Source organism: Pelodiscus sinensis, chromosome 31 (genome assembly GCF_052426305.1).
Source record: "Pelodiscus sinensis isolate ZL-2025 chromosome 31, ASM5242630v1, whole genome shotgun sequence".
NCBI classification, from domain to species: Eukaryota; Metazoa; Chordata; order Testudines; family Trionychidae; genus Pelodiscus; species Pelodiscus sinensis.
Window position 1 is genome coordinate 11,577,334 of NC_143082.1, and position 15,820 is coordinate 11,593,153.

The 15,820-nt window shown below is 68.6% G+C and overlaps 2 protein-coding genes across 4 annotated transcripts; both read right to left on the reverse strand.

Annotated features, from left to right (window-relative positions):
• Positions 1 to 280: 280 nt before the first annotated feature.
• Positions 281 to 5,468, reverse strand: DDN (dendrin). 2 transcript variants are annotated; one of them, XM_075901979.2, is made up of 3 exons: positions 5,109 to 5,468; positions 3,677 to 3,763; positions 281 to 2,808 (listed from the first exon to the last, which is right to left on the reverse strand). In XM_075901979.2, exons 2-3 carry the CDS (start codon positions 3,748 to 3,750, stop codon positions 963 to 965), a joined length of 1,920 nt encoding a protein of 639 aa, XP_075758094.2. In that variant the 5' UTR covers positions 3,751 to 3,763; positions 5,109 to 5,468; the 3' UTR covers positions 281 to 962. The 2 variants fall into 2 exon arrangements, with proteins under 2 accessions (XP_075758094.2, XP_075758096.2); XM_075901981.2 differs by lacking the exon at positions 5,109 to 5,468 and adding an exon at positions 4,263 to 4,693.
• Positions 5,469 to 6,804: 1,336 nt separating this feature from the next.
• PRKAG1 (protein kinase AMP-activated non-catalytic subunit gamma 1) lies at positions 6,805 to 15,820 on the reverse strand. Of its 2 annotated transcripts, XM_075901978.2 has the most exons (12): positions 15,677 to 15,816; positions 13,055 to 13,103; positions 12,472 to 12,578; positions 11,600 to 11,681; positions 11,463 to 11,521; positions 11,249 to 11,294; positions 10,609 to 10,663; positions 10,201 to 10,327; positions 9,938 to 10,103; positions 8,622 to 8,659; positions 8,077 to 8,223; positions 6,805 to 7,746 (listed from the first exon to the last, which is right to left on the reverse strand). In XM_075901978.2, exons 1-12 carry the CDS (start codon positions 15,683 to 15,685, stop codon positions 7,642 to 7,644), a joined length of 990 nt encoding a protein of 329 aa, XP_075758093.2. In that variant the 5' UTR covers positions 15,686 to 15,816; the 3' UTR covers positions 6,805 to 7,641. The 2 variants fall into 2 exon arrangements, with proteins under 2 accessions (XP_075758093.2, XP_075758092.2); XM_075901977.2 differs by having other exon boundaries at positions 11,463 to 11,681; positions 15,677 to 15,820.

The window sequence follows — 15,820 nt, forward strand, 5'->3', positions numbered from 1 at the left end:
ACAGGAGCCCAAAGTCTCTTTCCCCAGCACTTACTGCCTGCACCCAGCACTTACATGCAGCTGCCTCTTGGGTGGGGCACAGCAGCTGTTTGGAGGCCTAGGGAATCCCTCACCCAGCAGTGAGATGCAACCACCTCTGGGGAGGAGCCCCGCAGCTGTTGCACAGCAATACTGCACAGGAGTTTGGGGCAAGCCTCTTAGCGGAATCCAGGGCTGGAGCAGCCGCAAGTAGTGAGGGGCTGGTGAGGTATAAGCTCACAGAAACAGCAATAAGTCTGGGGCAAAGGCCGCCAAGGGGTTTATTTCTCTGCAGACCATTTTACAGCAGGTTGGAGTGATACAGATAAGTCTGGGGATGGACACAGACCCCTCCTTTAACTGCCCACGCCAGGGGCTGTAGCTCTGGCAGGGCAGCTGGTCAGGGTGCAAAGCTGCAAAGGCAGAAAAACGATGAAGAAAAAATCCCCGCCTGATGGGGGGGAGGGGTGCAAACCAGCTTGCTCACGCAGATGCTAAAATTCCCAGGTACGGCTATGCCAGGAATCGTGCCGAATGGGCCACCGGGGAGGTGCACCCGCCCCAGACTATGCAGGAGGTGAAGAGGGAGCCCAGCTGGGCGGTCTTGGGTCGAACGCCGGGCTCTCCCTCCAGTCAGCTCTCTGGGCTGGGGAGACCTTCGGGGGGCTCGGCCTGGTCCTCCCAAAGCAAAATGGTATTTAGCCTGGGCACACCCTCCCAAGCTAAGCCATGCCAGGACCTGCTCCTCCCTGGTACACCCTCACCTCTTCTGGACACACCCTGCCAGGCCCCACCCACTCCTGGGCCCGCCCCTCATGGGTTTGCCCCAGGCCCTGGACATGCCCTGCAGACCCCAATGAGAAGAGAGGAGGGCAGGAGCAGTGGAGAGGAGCGGGGACCCTCCGTCACCCTCCGTCCCGTCTGGGTTCTGTCTCCGCCCAGGTTCAGCTCGTCCCCTCCTGGCCCAGCTCCCAGGCTTGCAGGCTGGGTCCCACAGCCACCCCTGGGGGCTCCCCCTTGCCGGCAGGGACCACGGTGGTGTCAGAGCCGCTGCTGTCCAAGCTGCTGCTGCTGCTGTAGACCCGGGCCTCGTGGCGCGGCCGCAGCCTCCGGGCCATAGGGCCACGCGGGGCCGGGTCCTCGGGCTCTTCGTCCGTGTCTGAGTCGGGCGCCGTGTGGCGGCGGATGCGGGACACGGCCTCGCGCAGATCATGGGTGCACAGCGCCGGGCGCTTGGCGTAGGGCCGGGCATGGGGGGGCATGGCCCGCGGCTCCCCATGACTGGGAGATTCCCTAGTGCAACGGGGGCCCGGCTCCGTGGGGGGCTTGGCCCCAGGCCCAAGGAGCCCCCTGGGGGTCTCCCTGCCACCCAGGTGCCCAGGAGGCTGCTTGGGGGAAGTGGCCTGGCAGGCCAGCCCAGGCGCTGTGGGGCCCCCAGCCAATGGCTCCAGGCTGCTAGGAGGGGCTGCTTTTGTCTGCTGGCCCCAGTGCCCAGGGGTCCCACGCAGGGCACCGGCCTCCTGTGGCTCCACCAGATCTAGTTCAGCAGCAGGGAGCCCCAAGATCCGGGCTGCCCGCTGCCCCAGGGAGCTGTGGCCAGGCGAAGGGGGTGGGGGCCCCGCTGCCTGCTCGGAGGCCCCAGGGTGGGGCCGGTTGGCCTGGAGCAGCCTCTGACAAGGAGAGACTGGTTCCCGGGGTGGGGGGGACCCCAGGAGCTGCACCTGCTCCCGCCGGGGAGGCGGGATGTACTCGGCCCGGATCACCACGCAGGTGGCATCGATCACAAACACCCCTCCGTGACGGCGTCGGCCTGGAGTGGTGGGGGACTGGCCAGGCGCCTTCCGCCTGGGGCAGGGAGAGGGAAGCGTCCCAGGCCCTGCCCGGCCCCTCTGTTCCCAGCCCTCCTGCTGCCCGCTCCTGGCACTGCCCGCAGGGCTGGGCGCATAGCCAAACCCCCAGCCAGAGGGCAGCCGCTGCCAGCCTGGGGCAGAGCCGGTCCCCGCCGTCCCCCAGCCGTGGGCCTTGACAGACCCCCCAGCTGCCCGGGGCAGCGTGTGGCTACCGCCATCGGGGCTGGACAGAGGGTGGAAGAGGGACTCGGCTGAGCAGCGCCGGGCTGCACCCGCCAGCCCCGATCCAGTGCGGTGGCCGAGGGAGCCTGACCCAGCGTGGTAGCTCCAGCCACTCAGGACTTCCTGGGGAAGCCTGGGCCGCCGCTGATGGGGGGCTCCTGAGCAGCGGGGGGGCTCCGGGCTGCCTCCGGCAGGTCCCTTCCCACGGGGCGCTGCCCGGCCCCGCTTTGCAGCCGGTGGCTTGGGGGTGGTGCGGGGCCGCTTGGTGGGGAGGGTGCGGTGGGGCGCGTCGTAGGCGGGCGGCGAGATGTAGGGTGGGGGCCGCAGTTCGTTGGGCTTGCGGCTGCTCTGCTCCACCCGGAGCCGCCTCAGCATGTGGGTCTCGTAGCTGGGGGGCCCAGCCGGGAGTGGCCCCCTGGTGTCCCCTGCCAGCCGCCGCCTGCCTGGCATGCCTTTCAATGCCGCTTCCCCCAGTCTCTCCGGGGGAGCTGACCAGCCTAGGCCCCTCCCGCCCACAGAGCCGCTGCGGGGCTTTCTCTCCTGGGGGGCGGCCTGGTGCCCTCCTGCTGCTCTGCCCAGCAGCCGCAGGCTCCGGGGGTCACAGCCAGAAGGCGGCTGGGGCTGGGGAGGTGCCTTGCTCCACATGGGGTCCTGGCGCTCGCAGGGCCTCGGGGACCGGGCTGGCCACAGCTCCGCTGCGAACCGCTTCTCCAGGCATCTGCGGGGCAGAGACAGAGCCGCTCAGCGGACACATCCACACCACCCACTGGCAGCCCGGCTGCAAGGGGGGCTACGGAGAGGCCACTGTGGGGGCAGGGATCCTGCTAACTGGGGCGCCACGCAAGGGTGGAACATGGGTGACCCTGGCACCACCCCCGCCCAGCCTGGCAGACGCCCTGGGGCTTTCCTGGCCCACGGGGCGAGTGGAGGTGCCCTGGCTGAGTCTGTGAAGGGTCTGTAGCGGTCAGGCAAAAGGAAGCGTTGGCCAGCAGTGCAAGGGGGCACCCTGTGTGGCAGGATGTCGGGGAAAGTGGAGATGCAGCCCGACCCACAGCCCCATCCTACCTGAGTCCTGGGCTCCCCCCAGCTATGTCAGTGTCCCCCACTCCTAACTCACAGCCCCAGCTAGACCAGCTCTGGGCTCCCCCCAGCCCTGCCGGTACCCCTCACTCCCGCTCACCCAGTCCTGGGCGCCCCCAGCCCTGCCGGGACCCCTCACCCGTGCCCCGCAGCCCCTGCCAGCCTGGCCCTGCTGGTACCCCTCACCCCCGCCCACCCAGTCCTGGCCGCCCCCAGCCCCGCCGGTACCCCTCACCCCTGCCCCGCAGCCCCTGCCAGCCTGGCCCTGCCGGTATCCCTCACCCCCGCCCCACAGCCCCTGCCAGCCCAGTCCTGGGCTCTCCCAACCCTGCTGGTGCCCCTCAGTCACGACCTGCAGCCCCTGCCAGCCCGGCCCTGGGCGCCCCCAGCCCTGCCGGTGCCCCCCCCCCCACTTCCCACCAGGCAAGCATAGGGAAAAGCTTTGCAACATGGTGCCCTCCGCCCCCGCCAGGATGACTGATCTAGCGAGACAGGCCCTGACTCACGCGTACTCCCCCGAGATGCTCCGGTAGATCCAGGGGGTGCCGGGGGCCTGAACAGGCCAGTGCCCTGGGTCCATGGTGCTTCCCTGGCTGCAACAAGAAACTGTGTTAATCTCGAGCACCAGGAGGTCCGTCCGCTTGCAGATCTGCAGGCGTCCAGGGCCTGGTCCCCGTTGCTGCCCGGGGCCCCCCAGCGCCGAGCAGCCCAGCATGGTGCCAGGGGACTTGCTTGTCCGGTCGCAGGGAGCCGGGCGTGCCCACGAGGCAGAGCTGCAAGGAGAGGGAGGGATGGGGGCTGCCTGTGCCCACGGGCTGCTGGTGAGCCTGGGAGCTGAGCGCCAGGGCTGTGTCGGCAAGAGGAGCAGCTCTTTGTGCGGGCGGGTGAGTGCCAGCCTGCCAGCAGCCGGAACAGAGCGTGCACACGGGGAGACAGGCACACGGCACGCAGCGTGCGCACACCCCCGCCCCTCCCCGTGCAGACACACAGCCCTCCAGCAGGGCCTGCAACCCGGCATCAGCCAGGACGCCTGGCACGGCCCCTTCTCCCTCTGCCCTGCAGGCGCCCCGACCCTGAGCTGCCCCCACGTACCTGCCAACAGGCACCTGCTGCAAGCCCAGCCGGGCAGAGCTCAGCACGTTGATGCGGATGCCTCTACAAGGGACAGTTACCTGCGGCCTGTGACAGCCTCTGGAAGGGGCCCCGCAGACAGGACCCCCAGCCCTGCCGGCACCACATCCCCCCAGCCTGCTGATGGAGGGGGGGGGGGCACTCAGAGGCAAGCCTGCCTAGTGGTTAGAGCCAGGTTCTATTCCCGGCTCTGGGAGGGGGCAGGGGGCTGGGACGCCTCCCTCAGCTAGGGCCAGCACCGCCTGTGCATGGAGGCTGGGAGCTGAGCCTGCCATGGGGGAGTGGCGGCATAAACACCCGGGGGAGGTCGGGGCTCAGACCCACCCCAGGCCTTGCACAGGGACCCCCCCCCATCGCCCCAAGAGATGCAACAATCACACAAATTATAAGGTTTGGCACAACGTGCTGCAGCCCACGCGGGCTCGGAGCGAAACCTAGCAACGAGGCGCCGGCATGGCAACCGTCCCGGAGCTGGGCTCCAGCAAGGGATGCACCGAGGGGGCTGGGGGTTGTGCCTCTGGGTAAAGCCGCGGCGCGGGGGGAGGGAGGGGGCAGGGAGGGGCTCTGACCGGCCCCTGCTCAGCACAGCGGCCAGAGCGCCCAGGTGAGCGGGTCGGCTCAGGGCTCCCTCCTGGGCCAGAGCAGGATCTGGGCCCCAGGGCACAGAGGTGCCAGGCTGGGCCTGGTTCTGGAGACGAGGTTGTACCCAAGTAGGGAGCCCCCTGCGCCCATCCCAGCAGCAGCCCCGTGTGGGTCACGCCCGGGCTGGATCAGAGCCGGCACCCTGGGGCGCCCCGGGCACCCTACCTGGCCTTGACGCCAACCCCGGCTGGGTTGCAGGGCCCTGGAGCTGGGCCCTTCGCACTGACGAGCAGGCGGCTCCAGGCCGTGCTCTTAGGCAGCCCCCCGGAGCCTCCCACCCGGCAGGGAATGTGCCTCGCTCAGCACCGCCCGGGGAGGCGCCAGGGCTGTCGGCACCATGCCAACGGCGGGGGAGCCGGGGCCCGGAGATGCCAGAGGACTTGGGGGGATCGAAAGCCCCCCCCTGCCTTGAGACCCGTGTTCTCAGCAGGCCTGTTAGTGGCGCTGCCCAGCTTGGCGCTCACTGGAGCTGCAGACCCCTGACCCGCCTCAGCCAGCTGGGTCAGCCCCCCTCGGGAGCTGCAGCCTGAGCCTGGTACCCCCCTGCACCCAGCCCCCACCCCAACACCTCCCCCTCTACCCATCAGCCTGCTCCCAGCCCCCCCACCCTGCAGTCTGTACCTCACCCCCTGGTGAACCCCACCCTGCAGCCCGGACCCATCACCTGCCCTCCCCAGCCCCCTGCAGCCTGTGCCTGGCACTTACCCCCCCACACTCATTCCCTGACTCCCCTCCCCCAGCCTGTATCCATCACCTCCCCCCTGCAGTCTGTGCCTGCTACACCCCCCACGCCCTGCAGCCACTCCCTGACCCCCCCCACACCCTGCATCCTCCTGCCCTCCACAAGCAGCTGCTAATTAGCTCGTTCTGCTCCCAGCCTTGCCCATCCCCCACCCAATTGAGAGGAGGGTCCAGTCTAGAGGGAGTGGGGGAGACTGGCAGTTGCTGCCCTGGGTGTTGGGGGGGGGGCAGGGGGGAACTGGCCCAGGAAGGGGGGTTGCTGGGCCCCAAGGAGGCTCATGTGAGCAGAGGGACCTAGGTGTCCTGAGCACGAGCCAGGCACTTACCTCCAGCTCATGTTTCTGCCCAAGTGCCCTGGGCCTGCTCTAACCACTAGCTCATGCTCCCTCCCTGCAGCCACCCTCAGCCCCTGATGCCCTGGCCACTTCTCTCCGCCCAGCCGGAGGCTCCCTGCTGAGCCAGGGGGATCAGGAGCTGCTGGAGCCCAGCTCTAGCCCCCGCGCCTGGGGGAGGGGTCCGGCAGCCGCTCTGGCTTCCAGCCTTTTTAGAAAACCCACGGGTGGAACAAACAGGGATTTACGGGCTGGACGGTGGCGCAGGCTCAGCAGCGTCCTGTCCCAGGGATGGTTACACGGAGGGGTAGGGAAGAAAGCAAACCCCCCCCCACTGCCCCCTGCTGGCTGACCCACAGGGCTGGGCCAGAAGGGGCTGCAGCGGAGCTGGGGAGCGGGCTCAGGCCAAGCTGGGGAGAGCCTCCTTGGGGGCTGCAGGATTCTGTTCCGCTCCATACAGGGACTTACTCCTCCCGTTCTCAGCTCCCTGCTACCTGAGCACTAGGCCACGTGCCCCCCAGCTGGGCTGGGGGTCTCGCCCGCCCGGGGAGGCAGCACAGACGTGCAGGGCAGGGGCTGTGGGGGTAGGGCTAGGAACCTGCCCCGCCCTGACAGAGACCTCCACCCAGAGCGGGGGATTTCCCTCCCGGACCCAAACAGTCCCCAGGGGGCTGAAGCCCATTGCAGGTCCTGGCTCCAGTGGCCCCGGAGAACCATCGATCCCTGGAGTTGTCGCACCCCCCCCAGCTACGCCGCATCCACGTGAACAGCCTCCGGCCAGTAACCGCTCCTAGACACAGGGCCTGGTTTTTATTAGACTTGCAATAAATGAACAGTGATGGGTGCAGCGGGGGCCGGGGCGGGGGCCCAGACACAAGCCCCTAGACGCTCCTCGCCCCAGAATCCCCACAAGCACTAGCCCAGACCCGCCAACGCCAGGCGGGATGGGTTCCAAACCTGGGCCCGCGAGGAAGAGAGGGAGCCAGGCCCCGGCCCACACCGAGCCAGCTCCGGAGACAGGCTACAAAAATGGTGCTCAGTAAAAACCGCGGGCGCACTCTCTGGGGAAGGTCGTGGCAGATGCCCAGGGGCACCGGCCATGCAGTGCTGCAGGGCAGGAGCTGGCTGAGGACCCACACTGGGGCCGGAAGGAAATAAGGAAACGGATCCAGTTCCCAGATGGGAAAGTCGAGGGTCCCGGAGTGCAGAAATGGGAACAGGCCTGGTGCTTGGGGGCAGCTGATCGCAGAGGCTTTCCCTGGCCAGGCAGGAGGGGCTGGCAGCACCACCACCGGGTGCCCGGCCAGGCTCCACCCAGGCGAACGCCCACATGGTACAGACGTGCTGGAAAGGGCTGGGCCCAGCCCTGCCCCATGCCCCGTGGAGGGAGCAACCAAGCCTGCCCCGGAGAAGGGGCTGAGTTTATTGCTGGTTGTTGGCTGGCATGACGCCCCCCCTCCCGCTGGCTGGGGGGGAGGGGGAAGGAGGCAGGCATGATGCTGGTGGAGCCGTGGCAGAGCCAGCAGGTGATGCATGGCTGGGTGGGGGGGCCTGGCCTCCTTGGTCCCTGTTACTCAGGCCCCCACTTCAGCAAGAGTCTCTCTGCAGGCAGCACGGGGCCGCCCTCAGGGCCGGGGGCCTCCCGGGAGCACCAGCGCCTGCAGGATGTCCGAGAGCGAGATGATGCCCTTCACCACTTCCTTCTCATCCACCACCACCAGCCTGTGGACCTGCGCAGACAGACAGACGGACGGACGGACGTCAGACGGGGCGCTGCAGCCCACGGCTCCCTCCCACGGCTCTGCAGACCCAGAGGCCGGCCCCCCAGCACGGACACTGCCTTGGGACAGGAAGTGCAGGGAGGAGGCGCTGGGGGCGAAGCGGGGGACTGGCTGGGACAGTGCAGCTAATGCCACACCCAGCCAGGGCCTCCCCCGGGCTCCCCTCCAAGCTGCTGGGCCGTGTCCCTCCCCAGGAGTTACAGGAGGGGCCCTGCGGGCCACAGGGACCCCAGGGGAAAGGAAGGGCCATGAAGGGTCCCGGGGTGGGGGGGAGGTTACCTCGGCCTCCACCAGCCGGTTGATGATGGTCTCCAGGGTCTCGTGTCGGTAGCAGGTGCGGACGCCCTCGAAGTACTGCGAGCGATGCCTCAGCGCCTGCGTCACCGTCACGTCCAGGTTGTTGTAGGTCTTCTCGGCCGCCAGGTTCTGGGGGCGGGGCTGGGGGTGAGCCAGGGCAGGGCAAAACCTGCCTGCTCCCCTCACTCTGCCCCACAGAGACCGCCCGTGGCAGGCGCTGGGGTCGGCCACGCCCAGCAGTGACAGGCACCCACCAGCACCTCTGCCGGGGGAGTGCGCATGTGGCAGCCACATGCCGGGGGGCGGGAAGCACCCTGCCCACCGGCCAGAGCAGCCCCTGCAGTCTCACTGCCCTGTCCCAGCGGCCCGCACAGGCAAGGTGCCCCGAAGGCCCCCCCCAGCCCGCCACCCCTCCCTGTCCCAGCACCCGGCACCCCCCACCCCGTTCCACTGGCCCACGCAGGCAGCGCCCCCTAAGCTCTGCATTGGGGTCAGTACCCGGCTACCCCTGGAGCTCCAGTACTTACAATTACGTCGAACTTGGAGTATATGTCGACCACCCGACCTAAGACAGAGGGGAGACACTGGTTAGATGAGCACAGGCCCCCCTCCCTGCCCCACAGTGGCTGCAGGGTGGGAATCCCTCCCCCTAGCCAGATGGGTCCGTTCCAGCCCTGCGGGCTCTCTGGGGACTGGGCCTGGTTGTGGGAGCGCAGAGTTGGGGGGGGGGGGCGGTAAGGGTGTGAAATTGTGGTTAACCAGCGAACTGTGTAGTCGATACAATTGGAGAAGGGCCGCTCTGCGGAGCCGCAGCAGGGTAGCTCTGGCAGCCCCCCGCACCACAGCTCTGCATTTTAACCGTAGGAAGAGATGCCGGGTCCTTCCTACATTTCAAGTGCAGCGTCCCGGGCTGAGTGAGCCAGCCCGGGCTGCCGCAAACAGGAGCTGCTGCCGGAGCAGCCTCCCTTCGCCCCCCGCCCCGGCTGCCTCCGCAGCAGGCGGCACCACGGAGACAGTGCTGGGGGGAACTGGCTTTTAAGCCAGCTCCCCCCCAGCACCATCTCCCGTCCCCAGCCTTGCTGCCTCTGTATGAGAGGCAGCAAGACGGGGAGGAGCGGGGGGGAGCGTGAGTGGTCGAGTACTCCACTCGCGGATACACTCACGTTACTCCATTGCTCTGTGACATCCCTACTATGGGCCCGGGGCTGGCTGGTGTCTGGGCCAACGTGGGCTGGGACTGACAGCAGTGCAGGTTGCTGGGGATCCAGGTGGCCAGCCGGCACCCCGACGGCGGCTCAATTCCCGTGGCGGTCTCCCCACGTTGCCTGGCAGCTCCCGGGAGCCCAGACTGAGCGCCAGGAACGTGCGGGTCCATCATGAGCTTCCCGCGAGGGGCACCTGCAGCCTGAGGGGGGGAGGGACACGGAGCAGCCAGGCAGCCCAACCCGGGGAGCCACGGGAAACCGAGAGCCCTTTGCAAAGTCCTGCTGCAGAGACAGAGCAACGCTCTGGTCTGGGGGTGTGCTCAGGATCGGCATGTTCTTGGGGGGCTCTGGTTCCGCACCGGGGGTGTCTCAGCTTGGCCTGGCCCCCGGGGGGGGGGGGGGGCTCAGCTCAGCACCCCAGGAGAGGCAGAGGACAAGCTGGCAGGTAGCCCAACGTGCTGAGGAATCAGTTGCAGCCCCAAGAGCCCCCCGGAGCAAGGGGCCGGCAGTATCCTGCCGCGAGGGGAGGCTCCAGACCTGCCCCCTGGGGGCGGGGGGAGACAGAGACCACAGGCTCAAGGGGGCAGCGGGTTCTGAGCTGGGACACGCCATGTTCTCCACCCCCCCATCCCGCTCACCTGACTCGTCCACCACCGGCAGGGCGGAGACGCGGTGCTGCACGAAGATGCCAAGGGCCACGTAGAGGGGCGTGTTGGCACGCACCAGGGCAATGTTGCTGTAGGTGCCAACCTGGAGCTCCTCCAGCGTCTTGGCCATGAAATCCGGCTTTGGGACCTCGGCTATCTGTGGGGACCGGGGGGGGGGGAGCCGTGAGCCACAGGGCACGGCCCAGCCCGGGGCGCCCCCTGCAGGGGGAGGGCGGGGGCGGGGCAGGACTTACGAAGAGCTTGAGGAATTTAAGGATGCGTTTGTGGGTGAGGATGTAGAGCGTGTTCCCCGAGGCCGGGTCGATGACGGGCAGCCGGTGGATCTTGTTGCGGATCAGCGAGGAGACGGCGTCGAAGAGGCTGCGAGACAGAAGGGGGCAGGGTCGGTGGCAGCAACGCCACCGGGACTCCTGGGTTCTCCTCCCAGCGAGGGCGGGCCAGGCCGGGAGCTCAGCGCAGGCCTCTGGGGCCGCTCTGCCAGCAGTGGGTAGCAGCCTGCAGCCCCAGAGCAGCCCGCCCCTGCAGCACGAGGAGCCCCCCCCCCTCCCACGGCACCCTGGGCTCTAGGGCAACACACAGAAATAATCCCATCGCCCCCTTTCCCAGCGGGCACGGGGGGGCGCCAGCAGCGAAGGCCTTACCTGGCATTGGGGGAGATGCAGACCAGGGGCTTGAAGGAGTCTTGCAGATACACCTCTGTGGGGAGAGAAGCCGTGCTGAGCGAGATGGTGACTCACGGGCCTCTGCCGGGGGTGGAGGGGAGGGAGCTGGTGGGGACCCACGGGCCTCTGCCGGGGGTGGGGGGGGGAGGGAGCTGGTGGCGACCCACGGGCCTCTGCCGGGGGTGGGGGGGGGAGGGAGCTGGTGGGGACCCACGGGCCTCTGCCGGGGGTGGGGGGGGGAGGGAGCTGGTGGGGACCCACGGGCCTCTGCCGGGGGTGGGGGGGGGGGAGGGAGCTGGTGGCGACCCACGGGCCTCTGCCGGGGGTGGGGGGGGGAGGGAGCTGGTGGCGACCCACGGGCCTCTGCCGGGGGTGGGGGGGAGGGAGCTGGTGGCACGGTGCCCGTAGTGCAGGGGGGTCCCAGGCAAGGGAGGAGCCATGACAGGTGGGCTCAGGGTCCAAGACAGATCAGCTCTGCCCTCGGCACAGGGGGCTCGGCAGCACCCAGGGGATCCCAGCCCCCCATCCTTGGCAGCGCCCCATAGCCCCTGCTTCCATTCCCCACACCCGGCACCACTGCACCCGCCCCCCAGCACGGAGGCCCGTGCACCCCCCTCACCTCGCCACGTCTCAATCTTGTGCTCCTCCAGCTCGTAGATTTGCACCTAGATGAGGGGGGAGGGGTGTCAGGCGACCGGGGCGTGGCTTGGGGACTGCGAGGCAGATGCAGACCCCAGGGCCAATACGTGGCCAGGAGCAAGGGGCCTGACCCTGTTATGGTGGGGGGGGGGGGGGGCTCAGCTCCACAGGAACGAAGCTGGCAGGGTCCTTACCAAGGCCGACTTGTAGTACCGATGGAGGATGTTGATGAAGTCGGTGATGGTCAGCATCCCTGGTGGGGAGAGCGCGAGTGAATGGGGCAGCCCCAGGCCCTCCCACCCCCGGCTCTTCCACCCCAGCCTGGACTTACCCACAAAGCTTTGCGTCTTGCTGTCCCACAGCGGGGCGGCCCGCACGCCGTTGGTAACCAGAGCAAAGAAAGCTTTCTTCACCTGCAGACCAACACATGCTCCGCGTCAGACCCGGGGGGAGGAGGGCCCCCACCGGTGAGAGCGCCTGGGGCGGAGTGGGAGAGGGCAAGGGCAGTGACTGTCTGAGCTGTGGGGGAGGGGCTAGGACGGGGGAGGGGCAGGGGCAGTGCCTGTCTGACCTGTGGGGTGGCAAGGGGGGTGGGGAGTGATCAGTGCTTGCCAGAGCTCTGGGGGGGGGGGGGGGGTTAGGATGGGGGAGGGGCTGGGGCAGTGCCTGTCTGAGCTGTGGGGTGGCAAGGGGGGTGGGGAGTGATCAGTGCTTGCCAGAGCTCTGGGGGGGGGGGGGGCTAGGACGGGGGAGGGGCTGGGGCAGTGCCTGTCTGAGCTGTGGGGTGGCAAGGGGGGTGGGGAGTGATCAGTGCTTGCCAGAGCTCTGGGGGGGGGGGGGGCTAGGACGGGGGAGGGGCTGGGGCAGTGCCTGTCTGAGCTGTGGGGTGGCAAGGGGGGTGGGGAGTGATCAGTGCTTGCCAGAGCTCTGGGGGGGGGGGGGGGCTAGGACGGGGGAGGGGCTGGGGCAGTGCCTGTCTGAGCTGTGGGGTGGCAAGGGGGGTGGGGAGTGATCAGTGCTTGCCAGAGCTCTGGGGGGGGAGGCTAGGACGGGGGAGGGGCTGGGGCAGTGCCTGTCTGAGCACTGGGGGCCGTGCCCAGGGAAGCCCATCTCTGGGCCTTGTGCCCCCCAGCCTATGCCCATCCGTGCCGTGGAGGACCCACACTGGGGCGTGGCACACAGGACGCCCAGGCGCGCACCCACCTGCAGGGAGGTGTCGAAGACGACCAGCTTGGAGCTGGTGGGGATCAGGTCGTAGCAGCGATGGGACTTCATGAAGCAGGAGTAGACCCCACTGCCCGGCTCTGCCTCTGGGGGGGGAAAGCAGGGACCTGCTTCAGCAGTGAGCCGGGCTGGGGGAGCCATGACTGCGGCGGGGAAAGTCTGAGGGGCCATGGGGGGCCCTGGGGTTTTGCTCCTAGTCAGGGCACATCCCCCGCTGCATGGCCCTACACTCCGGGCCTAGCTCAGGCTCCCAGCCTGCCTGGGTGCTCGCAGGGCAGAGAGGAGGGCCCATGGGAGACAGGAGAGCTACAGACCAGCCCCCAGGACATGAGCGCCCCGGGCTGTGAGCCTGCCGAGGGGGGAGCCGGGGCCAAGAACTGCGCCGGCCGGCACAGGGGGCGGTAAATCATTCTGCCATCAAGGGCAGGGCAAGAAGCAATGGGCTTGAAAAATCGCCCTGTCCCCAGAGGCTGGGCCAAGCCCTGCCAGGGCCGGTCTGGATACCACAGGGCTGGGGCCTTCCCGCCCGACACAACCCACCCCCCGGGGAACCAGCCCTCACCTTCCGGTGCCAGGGGGCACTTCTGGGCAGCGCTCTCAGGAACCGGGCCCTGCAGACACAGAAATCAGGGGCTCCCCGGTAAGCCACAGGCCTGCGCCCCAGCTCGAGACCCTCCCGCAGAGCAGAGCCGTGAGACGAGCTGCACTCCCGCCCCGTACCACGGACCCAGGGCTTTGGGAAGGGAGCATGGCAGCCCGGGGACCTCCCCCTGCCCAGCCCTGCTAAGTGGGCATCCCCCCATTGCTGCTCAGCCCTGCTGCTGGGGGCAAACCGGCTTCCCCCCAGCCCTCTCCGGCCCTGCTGCTGTGGGCAAACCGGCCTCTCCCCCCGCCCCGGCCCTGCTGCTGTGGGCAAACCGGCCTCTCCCCCCGGCCCTGCTGCTGGGGGCAAACCAGCCTCCCCCCCTCCCGCTGCTGCGGGCAAACCGGCCTCCCCCCCGGCCCTGCTGCTGCAGCACCTCCAAATGATTTGTTAAAGAGATTTTGGAAAGCCCCCCCGCCCCCGGAGGCAGTGGCACTGGGACCCTCTGCACCATGCCCGAGCCTACCCTCCCCGCTCAGGGCAAGGAGCGCAGGATGCAGGGCAGCCGGTTCCCTTCCCCTGCCTGCTCCCAAGGGGAAGCCCCGCTCCTCCCACCAGCGGTTGCTGGGCCCAGCTGACTGGGAGAGCGACTTGCCCACACAGTGAGGCAGCCTTAGGCGAGGAAGGAATCCAGGGGTCCCGGCTCCCAGCCCTTGCTCTAAACTGCTCTTTCCCCAGTGCACTGTTAGCTCTTGGAGCCGGCTGGGACAGTAACTGCCCCCCGCATCGGGCTGGCAGGGCCCACTCAGCCAGGGAGCTCGCGGAGGGGAAGAGAAAGCCAAGCCGCACTTTTCCTTTTCCGAGGCAGAACTTGGCTCCATCCCAGGGCTGGCCAGGCTCTGGAGGAAGCTGCGGGCCTTACTTCCTCTCCAATTACGCTTCACAAACCGCACCCAGGAATCGCTTCGCATGCCTCCGACAGGCAGCCTAGCGCTCTGACGCACCTAGCGGCCACGTCCTGGCAGCATTGCCCCATCAGGTGAACCGCTGCCAGGGCGGGGCCCGGGAGCCGGCCAGTCCTGGATCAGGCCAGGCCAGCTGCATCTCAGCACAGATGCGCTGGAGACCAGAGACCACCGTGGCTCTAGGCCCAGTCCTGTTAGCTCATCCCACCATGGCCATTTTCACACAGGCAGGACTTAGACCAGACTTGGCCGCTCAGCCACAATCTTGCTAACCCCCCTAGAGGTGGTCGCCTCGCTGGGGCTCGGGCTGACTGCAGACTCCCGGACAGCCCTAAGCAGAGGGCTCTGTCCCTTTAAGATGGGCATTGCTCCAGCCTGCCCAAAACAAACAGCTGGAGCTGCCCCTCCCAGCACCCAGCTTCAGCCACACACCTGGCCTCTGCTGCAGAGGAGCATGGCCTTGGGGATGCCTGAAAGGGCCCAGCTTGGCCAGTCAGAAGATGCTCCCCCAGCACCTCTCAGGTCTGTGTCTGGAGCCAAGCAGCAGGGCTGGAATGAGCACTAAGGAACAGGGAGCAAATCCCGCCAGGCGTGGTACTCTCCAACCTCCATTGGCTGCCCTGGGCTGCATGCTGGGACTTTAGCCCCCTGCCCGTGCCTGGCTAGGCCAGGAATGCTGCTTTCAGCCCAGGAGCCCAGAACCTGGCATGCATCAGCCTCTTGGCTGGGGCACGGGGGAAGCTGGGCTGAGGCACATGAGTCCACAGCGCCTGGCTCAGCCCAGCAAAATCCCAGGAGTGGGAGATGGGGGATCCAGGCGATACCTGAGTTGGGCCTTGAACACAGCGGAGGCTGGGCAGGGGCCTTTCCCGTGCACAGCGCCAGGGTGCCACTCGCTTCACTGGCACGGGACAGCCCAGAGCCCCTCCGCAGGGCTGCGCACACACGTCACAGCTGACCAGCGGGGACACAGGCGCCGGGGAGCGCACTGGGCTTTGGGCAGGAAAGTCCAGGCTCCCCGCCAGCTGGACGGGCCAGGGCGGCAGAGGGAGGAAGAGAAACACCCAGCTCCCGTCACCCAGTCGGAAAACTGCCCTGACCCCGGACTCTCAAGTTGGTGGCCGGCCAGGGAAACGCAGCAGCCCAAGGGCCACCTCGGGGGTCACTGCGCTGGCCCGGCCCAGGGCACCCTCACCCCAGCCCCAGCCCTGTTCGGTTCCTGGCGGCTTGGCCTTTGGGGGCCCGATCCGGGGGGGGGGGGCGAATACAGGAGGGGGCCCTATGGGGGGGAGGGAGCGAGGGCCCGATCCAGGGGGGTGTCGAAAGATGAGGAAGGGAAGGGGGGGGCCGATCGGGGGATGGGGGGCCCGATCCGGGGGGAGGGGGAGGACGCGGGAGGGGAAGGGGGGAGGCGGGGCCCGATCCGGGGGTGGCGGAGGACGCGGGAGGCGGGGCCCGATCCGGGGGGAGGCGGGGGACGCGGGAGGGAAGGGGGGAGGCGGCCCCGATCCGGGGGGAGGCGGGGCCCGATCCGGGGGGAGGCGGGGCCCGATCCGGGGGGAGGCGGGGGAAGGGACGCGGGTGCCCGATCCCGGAGGCGCCGGGCCCCCCCACCCCGGCCGGGTCGGGCTCTTACCGCCTCCATGGCCGCTCCAGCCGCGGCTCGTCTCGCTGCCGCCGAACGCCCGGGGGCAGCAACGGGACCGGGTCACTTCCGCCCGGATCTACTTCAGCCATTTCCGCCCGCAGAGGTCATGTGACCGGAAGTAGGCCGCGCGGG

Coding starts and splice junctions, on each gene's coding strand:
- DDN (XM_075901979.2), bottom strand. CDS start 3,750: ATGGACCCAGGGCACTGGCCTGTTCAGGCCCCCGGCACCCCCTGGATC. Junction 2,809..3,676: donor AGCATCTCGGGGGAGTACGC/GTGAGTCAGGGC, acceptor TCTGCCCCGCAG/ATGCCTGGAGAAGCGGTTCG.
- PRKAG1 (XM_075901977.2), bottom strand. Junction 10,328..10,608: donor TGCATCTCCCCCAATGCCAG/GTAAGGCCTTCG, acceptor TCTGTCTCGCAG/CCTCTTCGACGCCGTCTCCT. Junction 7,747..8,076: donor ACCGGCTGGTGGAGGCCGAG/GTAACCTCCCCC, acceptor CTGTCTGCGCAG/GTCCACAGGCTGGTGGTGGT.